The 16,822-nt window shown below is 42.0% G+C and overlaps 1 protein-coding gene across 11 annotated transcripts in view; it reads right to left on the reverse strand.

Moving 5' to 3' along the window:
- The window catches only part of LOC143364149 (echinoderm microtubule-associated protein-like 2), a 497,449-nt gene that overhangs the window by 352,693 nt on the left and 127,934 nt on the right, over window positions 1–16,822 (reverse strand). For all 11 annotated transcript variants that reach the window (XM_076804737.1, XM_076804768.1, XM_076804680.1 and 8 more), the window contains one exon: window positions 2,878–3,108. In XM_076804737.1, coding sequence (XP_076660852.1) covers window positions 2,878–3,108 — 231 coding nt within the window. The remainder of the gene's footprint in view (window positions 1–2,877; window positions 3,109–16,822) is intronic.

A 16,822-nucleotide genomic window follows, 5' to 3' on the forward strand; every position in this document is an offset into this window, starting at 1 on the left:
ATGAGGGAAATGAAGGAGGAGATGGCGGAGATGAAGGAAATAAAAGAGGGGATGAGGGAGGAGAGGACGGAGATAAGGGAAATAAAGGAGGGGATGAGGGAAATGAAGGAGAGGATGACGGAGATGAGGGAAATAAAAGAGGGGATGAGGGAGATGAAGGAGGAGTTGGAGAGAGAGAGGGAGGGGAGAAGAAGGGAGAGAGAGAAGTGGGAAGAGGAAAGGAGGGAAGAGGTAGAAAGGAGGGAAAGGTTAGAGAAAATAACGGAAGGACTAGAGGGAAAGGTGGAGAAAGCAGAGATGGAATGGAGGGAGAAGGGGTAGAAGATAGGATGGGGAAGGGGTAAGTAGAGGAGAATAGAAAGAGGATAAGGAGGATAGAGGTCAAACAGAATAGTAAGGAGAGGGGGGAGAGGAGAAATAACGTAGTAATGAGGGGGATACAAAAGGAGGGTGAGGGAATTGAAATTGAGGTGAAGAGGGTGTGGGAGGTGATGGGTCTGAAGGACGAGGGAATTAAGGAGATAAAAAAGATAGGGTGGGAAAGGACGGGAGGAGGTTGGTACTAGTGAAATTGGTGGACAGGGAACAGAAAAGGAAGGTGATGAGGGAGAGGAGCAAGTTAAGAGGGAAAAAGGAAACGTTAGACGACGATATGACGGAGGAAGAGAGGAGAGCAAGGTGGAAAATTGAACGGGAAGCGGAGAAGGAGAGGAGGAAAGGAAGGAATATACAGGTGGGGTACATGAAAAGTGGGTGAATGGAAAGTTAAAGCAATGGGACGAGATAGAGGAAAGTTGGTTAGAAGAGCAGGGTAGCGGGCAGGGTAGGTAAAGGAGTGGGAGGGAGGGAAAGTGGGTGGAAAGAAGAGGAAGAAGAGGGAGACGGAGGTAAAGGTGGTTTTTTGGAATGTGGCGGGATTGATGAACAAGGATGAGGATTTCTGGAAAGGTTGGACAGTACAGGAGGTGGAGGAAATGATGGAGGAGAGGAGAGAGGAGATAAGTGGTGAACTAATAAAAAGGGACTAGGAAAGGCAGAGGGAGGAAAGGCGGGAAAGGATGAGGAACTCGAGATACAATAGATGGTATGGAATGGTAAAGGGGGAGGGTTGGCCGGGTTATCTGAAGAAAGGGTGGGGGAGAGTAGGTGGCAGAGGGTGGCGAGGTTTAGATTAGGAAATGGCATGAGGGAGGGGAAATATTGGTTGGATGAAGAGGAGAGAAAATGTAGAATGTGTGGCTGAGCGAGTGAGACATGGGAGCATGTGTGGGAAGAATGTTTGAGGATGGATGAGGAAAGACGATGGCTGGAGAGGGTGTGGGAGGTGTTGGATGATGGGGGGGGGGGAGAGAAGTGGATGAGGAGGGTGGAAGAATGGAGGGATGGGGCAAATGAAGGACTGGGATGAATGGGGAGCGACCGGAAGAGGGGGTCCGTTGGTTAGGGAACGGGGGGCATAGGTGTGAGTGTGTGTGTAAAAGGAGGGGTGAGGGGAGAAAGAATGAGTTTCCTTTTTATTTTTGTATTTGTTATTGTTTTTATTATTATTTTTATTGTTATTCTTTGTTATTATGTTACGAAATGTATTTTTACTATTTCTATACTTTAGTTTATTTTATGTCATGCAACGTCCAAAATGCGGATTATTATTATTTGAATTTATTTTACTGTATGTATTGTAAAGTTAAATGACGATATCTCTCTCTCTCTCTCTCTCTCTCTCTCTCTCTCTCTCTCTCTCTCTCTGGCAAGTAGGGTGCGGCGGTGCGTGTGGTAATTTAGGTTAAGTTAGGTTTAAGTAGGTTAAGAGCGGAAGGGGATAGGAATTTGTAACCCTGAGGGGATCGAATAAACTATTCTACTACTAATAACATTAATATTAAAATCGTTCGATATAAAGTTAATGAGTCCTATACATAAAGATAATTTAGATGCGATTCTGATAGTAAAAAATGGGAACTACACGAAGAATTTAAAACATATTGAAGTTCATTAGCATTTTATTAATGAACATTACGTGAACAAAACCATTGATATAAGAATTGATATAAGAATAGAAACTGTGAAGAACATTGCGGATATATTAACTAAAGCAGTAGATAAACTCAAATTTGTAAAATTTAGAAAGATGTTGAACATTGTTAATTAAATGAAAGCAAAGGTGTGTATGTAAGTACAAATGTATGAAGGGGTGTTGAGAATGTACTCATATAAGAAGGGGTAGCGACACGTGGTGTCGGAAGTATGTAGTAGGAGTAGTAGAGAAAGCATATGTCGAATGTCAGAGTCCACGTGTGAGAGTAGTTCAAGTTTCTGATTCAATTTATATTAACATTTATAATTGAATTAAGGAAGAACATTATAATAAAGTATATAATAAATAATAAAATCACTATTTATTTTCTACAGTAACCTAAATTTAACGAATGTTTTTTACAATTATCTCGGAAACTAAGACCGAGCGATGGGTACATCTATAAAGAAAAGTTGTTCAGAATGTTGACCTTGACAGCATATTTCAAGGTCAAGGTCATCGGAGCTGTGTCCCTTTTTGTAAACGTTTACCTTTATTTTTCTCTTATAGAATTATCTTATATTTAAATTTTTATGAAATCAATCAACAACTGGTATTGCACTTGTCGCCGCACACATGAAATACGGCTACTTGGACGGCGCAACCCACCACGTAATTTTTATTACACATATAACGCTTCTATTATTAAATAGACAACAGTTTCATGTATTTAGAGATTCCATTGAACCCAATATTAACCAAATTTTAGGACAACCACTAATAAATATAATAATTTCACTATACAGCATATTAAAATGTAAACACAACAACCAGGTTTTGATTAAAATTATCTCGATACTCACTTCTAAGAGGAACATGTCCATTCCGTAAGGGAGAAGACATCATCCTCTCGTTTCTCCTTTCATTTCTTTCATCTTCTCTCTTTTCACGTCCTTCCAATAGAGCAATGCGCCTTAGCGCATCCGCTAGCGTAGCACGAAGACAAACTATCTCGTCCCTTTGTGCCAAGGATTGTCTCTCCAGGTCTGCCACACGACCCAATAATGATCCTGTCTCGCACTCCAGCATCTCGTCTGTAAAATACAATTCTCGATCAATGTATGAATTGCCGAAAGACATTTTGTAATCCAAGAAAATTTGTGGAATTTGTTCATAGTCTAGAACTTCGAAGGATCTCCTATAAATTTACGCGCCACCTATGAAACATTTACGTATCTATGAGATTTCAAATTTTCCCCGTTAATCATTTCCAATTAGCGATAGTAAAGATGGGCGCCGCCGCGTCGGTACTCATTCTTTATCAGGAATGGTAGAACTCATGAGCGTACCCAGGAATTCACCGGGCGGGGGTTGAGAAGGGGGAGGGAGGAGGAGCGAATAGGAGTCGACAACTTGTGCCGGGTCCACAATGCTGTTCGCCGACTGCACTTTAGCAAACAGCGAACAGTGTTTCAATTTCGGGACAAAATGAATCACTCCTGAACTAATACATTTTCGATTTAAGACCCTTAATAGCTTTAAAAGAGCATATGAAGATCTATCAGTTGATGAGAAAAAAATATAATTTTACTAAAAAAGTTTAAATAATCTCTGTTTTTCATTAAACAAAAGAAATTACTTGTTTCGATATTTTAAACAAAGACATTAAACTTAAGTAAGAATCACCCGTTGCTAAAAATCGTAAAGTTTCTAATAATCTCTGACAGAAATCGCTATTCGAAAATTCGTATCCTTCTTTGATATTTTTGGCCCAATAATACTGAGAAATTTTTTACATATTCCACATATTGTTGCTTTCTATTTTTCATGACACTACATACACTTTAGTACTTTTATACTCACAATACGCCAATCTATCGAAATCGAGCATAAAAAATTGGACATTCCATTTAAGAAAACAAAGGTGACTTGCAAGAATGTCATTTATACCATATTATGTAGTTTCTTAAACCCTACAACTTCTGTAACATTTTCTCGTATTGTTTGAAATAACCAAGATTTTCAAGTGGACAGATCTCGCGAGACACAGTGTATATTGAAATGTAACACAAATAAAATATTTTCAAATGTTCAAAACATGTTCAATATTACATAATACTCCTACAAAAAGGTAAGAAAGGCATCGAAACAATTGATTTCGATTTTTTTTTAACGACGATGCAGTTTATAACAAATTCTGAAAATAATTAAGGACAATTGTTTCAATAATAATATCGACTTCCGTTTCCGGTTGAGTAGGAGTGTGCAGTGATTGATAGCTTGTGTGAAAGAGAGTGCGGGAGAGAGTGGATTAAACTGAGGTGGAGGACGAAGGTGCTAGAGAGGAGATAGAAGGGAGCAAAGGATAGTCCGGTGAGGTAGGGCGAAGGGCGAGGGAGCGAGAGGGGAAGGAGGAGGGTAGGGAGAAAAGGAGGAAGAGTAGAGGTTAGGTTCCGCGTGGCGGGAGTCAAGCGCGCGCGCGCGAAGAGAGCAGTGTAGGGATATTGGCGCTGCCGCGCCATTCCCCTAGGCACGCGCCTAGAGAATATGCTCCGACGAGGTTGGCACTCTCAACCTCGGGCAATGCAGGCGAGAGAACCGCCTAATGTACTCTCTCGCTGCCGGACTCTCGATCGAGACAGACGTCTCGATCCTACGCTCTCGAAGTGAAGTCGAATAAAGTTGTTCTGTTACATACACGAGTTTATCACTATCGATAAAAAGTCTCCCAGCGGTTCTGTGCAGAGTAGGCTGCATCTTGGTTCCGCATTTATCCGCGGGACCCTTAAACCTACAGCAGAAGCGAAGGTGGCGAGCTCTGTTAGGAGACAGAGGGGACAAGGAAAGGTGTACGAGAAGGCGAGAAGGTTTGAAAGGAATAAGGGGAGAAGAATGACGGATGAAAGGCGGAAAGGGATGGGGAGCCGGGAGTCAGGCGTGGGGGAGGGTAGGCGGAAAAGGCAGAGTAGGGACGCTGTCGAGGGAAGGAAATTTGGAGAGGTGGTTTAGTTCGGAGAGCGTGGATAGTGTGGGGAGGAAACGGGGTATAGGGGATGTGGAGGGAGGAGGGGAGGATGAGCAGGAGACGTTTAAGAGGAGCGACCTGACGAAGAGGTCCCCACTGAAGGATGAGGGGGGTGGGCACAGGGGAAGGCGGAGAGTTGGTACAGGTCCTTAATGGGCTAATAGAGGAGGTGAAGGAACTGAGGGATGCAGTGTGGAGGGACAGGGAGGCAGGGAGGAAGCTGATTGAAGACTGGGGCAGGGAGAGGGAGAGGTGGAGGGAAGAGAAGAGGGAGGAGATGGCAAGCAGGGAAAAGATATGGAAGTGGCTGGAAAGCATTGAGGGAAGGATGACAAAGGTAGAGGGGAGGATGGAGGAGATGGTGCGAGGAGAGGGGGCAGACAAGAGGATGGAAAGGTTGGAGGGAAGAGTGGAGAAGGTAGAGGGTTGGTTGGGGAAGGAGAGAAGGGGGGCGCAGGAGAGTCATGAGGGGAGGGGGGAGGAGACAGGCGGAGAACGAGAAAGGGAGGAGAGTACAAGAAGAGTAAGGAGGATTGAATTGAGGTTGGACAAGAGGGAAAGAGAGGGGAAGAGGAATAATGTGATTGTCAGGAGAATGAAGGTGGAGGGGGTGGATATAAAAGAGGAAATTAAGAGGCTTTGGGAGAAGATGGAGATGAAGGTCGAGGGGATCATGGAGGTAGGAAAGATAGGGAGGATAGGAAAGGACGGCAGGGAAATGGTGTTGGTGAGAATGGAGGGCAGAGAATATAAAAGAGAGGTTATGGAGGGAAAAAAGAAACTTAGGGGGTCAGTGGAAAGAATAGACGACGATCTGACGGAAGAGGAGAGAAGAGCGAGGTGGAAAATTGAAGGGGAAGCGGAGGCAGCAAGGAGAGAGGGAAAGATTGTCCAAATTGGGTACATGAAGATGTGGTTGAACGGAAAATTGAGAAGATGGGACGAGTTAGAGGAATGTTGGTTGGAGGATCAAGGAGGAGAATAGGGAAGGAGACGGAGGGGAGGGAGAGGAGAGGGGGAAGGGGGAGAGGGGGAGCAAAGGGGAAGGATTCTGGAATGTGGCGGGGCTGCTGAATAAGGACGTGGAATTCTGGAAGGGGCTGGAACAATGGGATGTGGTAATTTTGATGGAGACGTGGGTGGAAGAGAAGGGTTGGAGTAGGTTAAGGGAAAAGCTGCCAAGTCCCCCGACTAGAGAGGACGGCGGCCGCATTGGCGCGGCTGCTGCCGAATGTCGGGGGGCCGGATTTGAAAGTACGCCGCCTCTATACGGAAGTGGTGCGGTCTATAGCCCTGTATGGGGCCCCCGTGTGGCACCGCTCGCTCGGGGCCAGCACGCCCAGCCGCAAGCTCTTAGAAAGAGTGCGGCGGCGGCTGGCCTTGCGGGTCATACGGGGGTACCGCACCATCTCCACCGAGGCGGCGGGACTCCTCGCTGTGATTCCACCCTTCACTGTGGTGGCGGCGGAGCGGGCGAGGCTACACCACATCGCCCGCTCCTTCCGCCGCCCGCCGGGGGTGGAACTCACGCGCGAGGAGGAAGTGTAGCTCGAGGGCCGGAATCGCCAGGCCCGGACGGAAAGTTTTTCGGAGTGGAGGGCGCTGCTAGCGCCCTCCACACGTCCGATTGTCCGGGCCCTCCTGCCAATATTTTATATATGGTGCAGGAGGCGGGGAAGGTTGACCTTCCGCCTCACGCAGGTGCTCTCCGGCCATGGCTGTTTTGGAGAGTACCTGCACACGATGGGGCGGGAGCTGACGGCGCAGTGCTACCACTGCGGCGAAGATGTGGACACGGCGCGGCATACTCTGGAGGAATTCCCAGCTTGGGCCGAGCCGCGCCGTGTCCTGAGAGCCGCGGTGGGCGGGTGGGACCTCGCGCTGCCGGCCGTGGTCGACCACATGGTCGGTGGCGTGGGGTCGTGGAAGGCGGTGGCCTCCTTCTGCGAGGAAGTGATGAAGCAGAAGGAGGCCGCCGAGCGGGCCCGGGAGAGAGACCCGGGCTCCGCAAGGAGTGTGTGGGCGCGGGAGCGCCCCCCGCGCCGACGTGTGCCCCCCACGAGGAGGTCGGCGAGGGTGGGGATGTCGCGGGGGTCTCCCCCGCGTCAGCAGGTGCCCCCGAGAGTGGGGGGCGGAGTGGGGTTGGCGCGGAGTGCTTCCCCGCGCCCTGTTATGCCCCCACGATTGGGGGCGGTGAATTTGGGGGTTCGGGGTGTGAGCTGACCCCGGCCCCCGGGGGGGAGCATAGCATAGAGATTTCCAATTTTCTGTTACAGAAAAATCTGTAAAAAATACATATTAATAAAAACACTGAAACACAACTAACAGAATAGCATAAACGTGGTCAACTGAAAACTTCAATATAAAATCGGCAATTTTATGCTTTCTGATTTGTTTAAAAATCGTTTTTGCAACCAAAAATTCTGAAAAAAATTTCAGTCACATATGATATTAGGTAGAATATTCATGAGTTTTTCATAGTATTTTGTTGACCATGGTGCGGCTAAAAATCAATTTGGTTTGGGGGCACTTTCGACCATATTATCCAGCTATATCGTAAAAAGTTGTAGCAAAATTCCAAATTGTAATATTCCCATATTTCAATATTATTTAAAATATTTCAAGTACTATTTAAAACTATTAATGAGTTTCAATAACAAACTAATTTAAATAGAAAATGAAATTTTGACGAAAAGTATAAAATTATTGTAAGCTCGCTATTAATGTGTTACGAGCCAGGGCTGCGAGCAACGCGAGAGGCCGGCGAGGGGTTGTTACCCCAGGAATATGGTTTCTATTATTAGTTAATGTTGAAATCTTTGTTGATTTGAATCTACGATTGGTTAGCCTCGTAACTTATATATATCTTAATTGATACAATCCGAGCGGTAAGATTGTATCATGTGGGAACGTTCAATTATTAGATTAGGATATTGGCAATAATTAAGGGTTGTAGATTACGCGAGTTAACAAACAAGGCAAATATATTCTGAATTAAGGTAATTACATGTGTAGTTGTCTGTGTCGCGGATGAATGTAATAAGTATACAATTGGAGAAATTGTTACCTATGCTGCACGGTGTTGACGCACTGGCAATGCGGGGTCGGAGAGCGATTGTTGAAAGCCAAATAGAATATACACGAACTAACGGATTCTATAAGGTTACGTTTGATTCGAGAGGGACTTTTACCCGATCTCACTAGAACTGACTCTTACGCGTGTAACGCGACGTGACTGCACGATTACTGTACCGCGACCGAATCACTTCTGAACCGCTTCTCGACTAACCGAAGAGGATAAAAATGAATGAGTTTATATACCCTAAAAAATGAGAGGGAAGTGTGTCTGTTTCATTCTACGGTCACGTACTCGTATTTGTCGTTTCTAGTGAGTTTAAAGGTTTGCAGCTGGATCTTTTGTTTAAAGGGGTAAAACGAAGGGTTAGCCAGGATGTTTCCTATCTAAGACTATCTTGACAAAACGTTCCAGAAGGGAATGTTTTGAAGATTTCCATATTAAAAAATCGTACGGTGCTGTTACTGAATCATGCTTCGTGCCAGCTGCGTCCAGCCGGAGTACAATCATTAAACAAGGGGCCTGTTGGGACGCTTTTCGTTTTCAGAAAAGAGATTAGAACTTCTAATCGAAATGAACGTGGAGAAACGTCTCCATACGTAACAAATGTGCAAAACTCGGGTCCGGTCAGAGACATTCAGTTTTCAGGAAACGCTTTCTGCGAAACCCCGGTCGAATGGAGAAAAGGACAGCGAAACTCGACAGCCGCGGTCGCCGAAGAGTGTAACATAATTATGTACGTGTTGGGTCGGGTACATCGGTGTGACACCACTACCAATCAAAGAACAAAACTTCTTCATTTTTCATTATCTTTTAATGGCTTTTTCACAAACAAATTTGAGACATTTTTCTGATGAAAATGATACCAAATATGATATAATTCCGATGATAATTACTTGTGTTATGACCGATTAAAGTTTCGGATGCAATGAAGGACAGCCTATGAAAAAGAAAGAGACGTGGAGAGTCGAAGCGTTCGGAAAAGATGAAAGACTGACGTGAGCTCAGTCGTTTAAAACAAAAAATAAACTTTTTTATTATTAATTATTTTTTTATGGGACTTTCACCAACATATTCGTAGCATTTTTCCATTGAAAATGATATCAAATATGATATAATTCCGATGATAATTACTTGTGTAATGAACAATTGAAGTGTCGGACGCAAAGAAGGATAGCGTATGGGAAAGAAAGAGACACGGCGAGTCGAAGCGTTCGGAAAAGATGAGAGACTGGCGTGAGCTCAGGCCTTTAAATAAAAAAATTAACTTCTTCATTATTAATTATTTTTCTATGGGACTTTCACCAACATACTCGTGGTATTTTTCTAAGGAAAACGTTACCAAATATGACAAAATTCCGATGATATTTACTTGTGTAATGAACGACGGAAGTTTCGGACGCAAAGAAGGACAGCATATGAAAAGAAAGAGACGTGGAGAGTCCTTCTCGCCTCGAGTTCGACTGCTCGGTTTTGGCCGCGTTGCACAGTGCGGACAAATAGCCGAATTTCGGGCAAAAGTCTAGATGTGGTTACGAATGTATATGTATTGACAATTACTCACAGAAAATGAAATTTAACAATACAATTAATAAATTAAACAATTAAGAAAATACTATAATACTTAATACAATTAAGAAACAATACTATAATGTATAAAAAATAGCAAACAATACAATTATAAGTAAAACTTAAAATGGCAGACACTTTTTAAAACTTTTTTATTCAAATCCGCAATAAAAATTTAAAATGTGTCTTTACCTTTATGTTAGTGATACACGAACTGAAAATTTCCTCGAAATCGGTTGACGGAGAAAAAACGACACGTATTGAAAGATATAAAAATCTCTGTATCTGTGCGTTTACGGCCTCCAAATAGCATTATATGGATAAGAGCCATTGAAAGTTAATTTACTTAGTTAATACTTTTACCTCGTTACTACCTCAGCTGTAATAAATAAGTAAAAAAATTAATTTTCTGTTTTTTACTAAGGATCACAGTAAGAACGATTGAATTTTGTCATCAGTTGTAGGTTGTATTTATTTATTCTTTGTTTTATTCTATAATTATTACAGAATATTTTTTGGTGAATAATCATTATTTTGTATCGAAATAATTCGAAATTAATTTTAAATTCTGATATTTTTTTGTAATGTTACTTTCATATTTCCTGTTAATGGTTGTAGAAAAATAACGCCATCTTACTGTTCACACAACTATATTATATTAATAAACTTGGTAGTATAAAATACATAAATGAAAAATATAACGTATCTACATATTGCAACGGTATCACAGAGAACAGTCTTCTGTCTTATAATCGTCAGTCTTTGTGGTAACATAGATGGGTAACCTTACATGTAATACTATTAATATTGCACGGCGCCGATAGGCGTCGCTGTATAGCGGGATCTTCTTCATTTCCTACACCTATAAACTATCGATTATAAAAAAATGATTACAATGGTGAACAATAAGGAACAATTACAGAATGCATTATGTCAGCATTCTACGTTTATTTATTGCCTATGTCACTGACGTTTCTTCCGTAGTTCACGAGCAAATGTTCTATTTAGGTAGCGAGCGCGGCATGTGTAGCGATGTTGGTATTTGAGATCAGTGATAGTTCCACGTTCTTAGTTCCACAACCGACGAGAGTATCTCGACATTGGCGCCATTACCGACCGCTCCCAGTACCCACCTGGGACCCACTTTCAGGCTCGCAGTTTAACACGGGGCTGGCAGTCTTTCTAAATATCTCGTCGGCGGCTTAAGGGGGCCGGCAGGGTTTGAAATCCATATGCTTATGCATGGGTCAAAACCTTTTCAAACTATCGCTTCAATATTGCAATGAGCAGTTTAAAAGTGGTCACTTGTGTTTGCTAAAAGTCCAATTTATGTCTGTATAGAGCCCAAATTTCGAATTTCTACCTCATCGCGGAGTAATTAACAATATTCGGCAGAAAATTCGAATTCTGAAGCAAGTATGACGTCACAAGATGGCTGCCGCTGAGAGATTCTCTTAATTTCGCGAGATTTAGTGTTCGTATCGAAAAAAGGGCTCTATACAGACATAGCGAAGACATGTACAAACACGGTGGTATGCATTTTTAATTGATTACTTACTTATTTAAGACGTAAAATGACTAGAAAAAAAGGCACAATTTTGCGGTTCCGGTTACTAGCGCCACGGTCTCTCCGCGACAAACACTGTACGTTGCGATAGAATACGGTCGATAATGCAGATCGATAGTACAGGTTTACGTATGTACGATATGTATGCTGCCGAATATTGTAAATTACTCCCCGATGAGGTGGAAATTCGAAATTTGGGCTCTGTACAGACATGTATTGAACCTTTGGGAATGACAATTGACCATTTATAAACTACTCATTGCTATATTGAAGCGATAGTTTGAAAAGGTTTCTGACCCTTGCACTTGTCGCTACGCGGCTCGTAACGTCAGGCTTGTTTCGTACGCCTCGCGACCGGCGGCATGCTGCCGAATATTGTTAATTACTCCGCGATGAGGTGGAAATTCGAAATTTGGGCTCTGTACAGACATGTGTTGAACCTTTGGGAATGAAAATTGACCATTTATAAACTGCTCGGTGCAACATTGAAGCGATAGTTTGAAAAGGTTTCTGACCCTTACACTTGCCGCTACGCGGCTCGTAACGTCAGGCTTGTTTCGTACGCCTCGCGACCGGCGGCATGCTGCCGAATATTGTTAATTACTCCCCGATGAGGTGGAAATTCGAAATTTGGGCTCTGTACAGACATGTATTGAACCTTTGGGAATGACAATTAGCCATTTATAAACTGCTCATTGCTATATTGAAGCGATAGTTTGAAAAGGTTTCTGACCCTTGCACTTGCCGCTACGCGGCTCGTAACGTCAGGCTTGTTTCGTACGCCTCGCGACCGGCGGCATGCTGCCGAATATTGTTAATTACTCCCCGATGAGGTGGAAATTCGAAATTTGGGCTCTGTACAGACATGTATTGAACCTTTGGGAATGAAAATTGACCATTTATAAACTGCTCGGTGCAACATTGAAGCGATAGTTTGAAAAGGTTTCTGACCCTTGCACTTGCCGCTACGCGGCTCGTAACGTCAGGTTGCTTCGAAATATCCGTTATATTCCAGTAACTAACTTGAATGAAATATGTTGTAGTCCATGTGACAGTAGAAGAGGTTTAGCAATAATTTCTCTTTTGCAGCTTGAGAACTATTTTTATAAATTACAGGCGAAGTTTGCAATTTCTGCCTACATTGTCGATGAACGGGCTTCGCTTGCGAATTATTATCACCGGAACTGTTTCTCCACTTCAGCTACACTTCTTTTTGTTTAATTTAGAAAGGATACGGCTGTTGTAAAATAATGTTTTCGACCATGACAAGTAACTTTATAATGTAGGAAAGTGTAAACAAATTCTTTTTTTGCGTTTTTTTTCGATGATGAGCCAGTGATTCACATGTTGGAAAAAATGTGGTCACATTCCCTGAAATTTCCCCTTCAAAATGAACCCTTCAGAAGAATGGAGAATTCTGATTGATTATGTATAGATGTGAGTTTGTATGTGAATTGAATATGTTCTACAAGAAAGGTATCATTTCTCAATGAAAACCACGAGAACGTGGTGATTATTTACTTGACAATTAGGGTTTCATAAAATATACTTCAAAACCAGAATTTCATGTTGTCGGCTTTACAGTCTGCAAGGTACTGTCTGCAATATATATGTTTAAATAAAAATTTCAAATAACGAATAAAAGATAAAAAAAATTTTATTCGTCATTGGAAGGTCATATCGTCGATTTGGGAGTTCTAGTCTTAGAATTTAATGGAAAAAGGGCGACACGTTTATTGAAATGTCTGTAAAATCAACAATTTATAAGAGATCGAAAAATACTTTGAGATTCGGTCACTAAACACTACATATATTAAAATTTGAATAAAAGCCGAAACATTACTACAACAGGGATGACCCATAGTTCTCGAGGTAAAAAAAGGGTCATTTAGTCGTAAATAGGGATGTGCAGGCCGCCCGATTGTCGGGCGCCCGAATCGTCGGGTCGGGTCGCAGAAAGTCGGGCGCGCGATACTTCATGACACATCGGGCGGCCCGAGCGTTTCGGGCTACCCGAGAGTTTCGGGAAGCCTGCTCGACTTCGTCGGGCGGGTTCGGAATGAATTGGACAAGTTCGGGCGAGCGAGTTATCGCGATACCTGAGATTCAACTCTGCGTTATTATGAAATACATAATGGTAACAATGATATATGATTTCGAAATAATGCACGTTACACGTGAAAAATTTAAGAGAAAACAGCACAAAATGTAAAAAATTGTCATAATTTACCTTATTTTCATGCGTTCTAGTTGTATGTAATTTCGTAAGGATATTTTAACGACATTATCGATACATATGCAAGTTCATTCGGAGGAACAAATTCGTCAGAATGCCAGAAATATTGTCTCTTAAATTTTTCACGTGTAACGTGCATTATTTCAAAATTTAATACAAATAAAGATTATGCATATGTTTGCCAATTATACCTACGGTAATTATGAAAAAAACCAAGTATATTAAAAATTACGTTAATTAAGCTATGAAAGAAGTATCATTATTGCCATTATGTATTTCATAAGAACGCAGAGTTGAATCTCAGGTATCGCGATAACTCGCTCGCTCGAACTTGTCCGATTCATTCCGAACCCGCCCGACGAAGTCGAGCAGGCAGCCCGCAACTCTCGGGTAGCCCGAATCGAGCCCGCCCGACTTTCTGCGACCTGACCCGAACCCGAATACCGGGCGGCCCGCACATGTCTAGTCGTAAACGAAGTCTGCAGGTATTGCGGAGCGCACCACTCACCTACCTGAAACGGGGACACTCCGCGTCCTTTTCCAGCTCATTGTGAAGCCAATGTTCAATTCTCCATCCTTCTAAAGGAGTCATTACGAAGGGGAAACATTTTTAGTAGATACTTTTATGGTTTTACTTTTCTGACTTTATAATGTAATGAAGAAAGGGTGATCCTTTTTTTAACACGTCTATTTAAAATTAACCATTTTTAAGATATCGAAAAATCCTTTGACATTCGTTCATAGGTCGCCAAAGACTACAACATATTCAAATTTGAACAAAATCCCACAGCAGTACTCGAAAATGTGCCCGATTTCGCGTGGAATGACCTCGGTACACAAATGACTGATGCATGAAGCTTGAAGTCCATAATGAAGAAGCGCGGTATAAAATATAGCAGACCGCCGAAAATTATCGGAAAGTAGTAAAAAATATCACCTCGCAATTCTAATTGCGGATCAGACAGGATGTCAGTATCAGTCAACGTTCGAAAGGATAATATCATATAAGGGAGAAAAGACTGCACTTGTTCAAAAAAAGGTAGATGAACTTATGTCACATCACACAAACGTAATAGTAACTTGTTCGAAATCCGGAAAATCACAGGAAATTTATAAAATTTAATATATAATTATTATATAAATAATAATATATAATAATAGTAAATAATCCTGTTGTTAGTAAATAAATACATGCTATTTATAATTCAGAATGCAATTTTATGCGTGTTAATCGATTGAAAATATAAATACATAATGATAAAACATAATAAAATTTTTAAAAAATGCGTTAGTAGGCAGGATTTGAACCCTGGTCGTCGGGGTGAAAGCTTGGCACGCTACCGTCGCGCCACACCAATTTTTGTAGTCTAGAACAAATACGGCATGACATAGAAGATATATACATTTATATATATATACAATTTATAATATCGTAATATGCGACATATATATATATATATATATATATATATATATATATATATATAATAATATAAATATATTATTACATTTATGCGCTTCGTGGCATAAAAAGAGTTGCTTTAAATTTCATTTAAATGAGATTTGAATATAATTTTCTTTCTGACAGGAAGTAAATTCCGGCTCATTTTCAAGAAGTCCTGGTAATATGTATAAAATTATTATAATGTTAAGAATAAACTGATTCAATTTAATATAAATCAAATGATTTCCTTAGCTTTTGCATACACTGACCGCCATTCGAGTTTCATTTCAGAGATATTAGCGAAAAACTGCAGAGGTAATGTGACAACAAGTCCTGCGTATATCTACGCGCCCGTGGCAATGTATGTGTTAGCATGTGTTGGTCGGCTGAATTGGGCTCATGAGGCAGGAATCAGTTTCACGAAACGCTTGTACATTTACGGGTTTGACGACATGGCAACAGTGAGGCGAACGATGATATGTGGCAACCATGTCTAGTCGCAAGCTTTCTCTCTCAATTTTCGTTTCTCTCTTCTGCTACTACTCAAGTCGGCATTGCATATATTCTTTTTTACCGATATCTCGTAGACGCGACGTAGTTCCACAAAAAAAATTTTAACCATTCCACAATGAGTTTTCCTTACTGACCGTTCGAGGACCGTTCGAGAATTGGCGTGACAGTCAAGGCCAAATGCCTGCCGGCCCCCTTAACGAGCGAAGTCGCTAGACGGCACTACAAGAACACGGTGATGCCGATAACGTAGAGCATCGATGTTTGAGAGGAAATATCTATTCCGCACACACGAGGCCCCCAAAAAACCTAACACAAACCCACACAATATTTTCTACCTGAACTATAATCGGATTTCTGGATGCCGAAATCCTCCCTAATTTCAGCTTATCCAATTGGATCTTGGTAAAAAGGTTGATAATTACGAGCGTGCTCGTGCTGCCATCTAGCGCCCCGCTCGTTAAGCAACACGCGACGATCACCACAACATGGTCATATCACCATGGCGGCGCCCTTACCTGTCAACAACACTGAAAATCACACATCTTTACACACGCATAACTTTTGAACTATTGATCTCTTAGGATTGAAACTTGGATTTTTGGCATTTTCTCGCCAAAATCGACAGATTGCACAACAAATTTAAAAATGTATGGTTTCCTGCGACAAAGTTAAGTCCAAATAGTAATTTACAATTCATTTTTCGTTACTACAAACTGATTCCGATTTCTCTACGTACAACCCTTCCATTCGACAGTCAAACGACGTACTAAAAGATACAGGAGAAAAGAAGTGATCTGCGTCGAGAAGTGAAATGCGTTCGAACGCACGCGCACAACGGACGGACACAGTCTGTCGATGGAAATTTAAGAAATGCAGTATAAGTGGCCCAAAAATCGCAAAACGCTGCGTCTGGACGCGCCTACGTAAATGCACCATTAGAAGGCGAAAACGAGATAGTGGAGATAGATAAGGCGCAAAATGGAGAAAAGATATAGTAAAGGCCGCCTTATTGCCGGTCAGTGGATTTTTGGACGGCTTGAGCGGTCCACAAAACGAATTTTTATACAACCGGTAAAAGATCGTACTTCCGAGACATTATTAAATGTTATAAAATAGTGGGTTAAAGCGGGAACGATCATAGGGTCAGACTTCTGGAAGGCTTACGATTGTTTAAATACGGAAGGTTAGAAATATTTAGAAGTGAAGTAAAAAAGGAACTTCGTAGATCAGACGACAGAAGCACATACTCAACATATTGAGCGTACTTGGCGGAAAACAAGGGCCAATATCCCACGCTATAGTACACGCAGTTAGAATTTCAGTTCCGCCGTACATACAATTTTGATAATCGTATAACATCATTCTTTGACATAATGGC

The sequence above is a fragment of the Halictus rubicundus genome, chromosome 1 (genome assembly GCF_050948215.1).
Source record: "Halictus rubicundus isolate RS-2024b chromosome 1, iyHalRubi1_principal, whole genome shotgun sequence".
Classification (NCBI taxonomy): domain Eukaryota; kingdom Metazoa; phylum Arthropoda; class Insecta; order Hymenoptera; family Halictidae; genus Halictus; species Halictus rubicundus.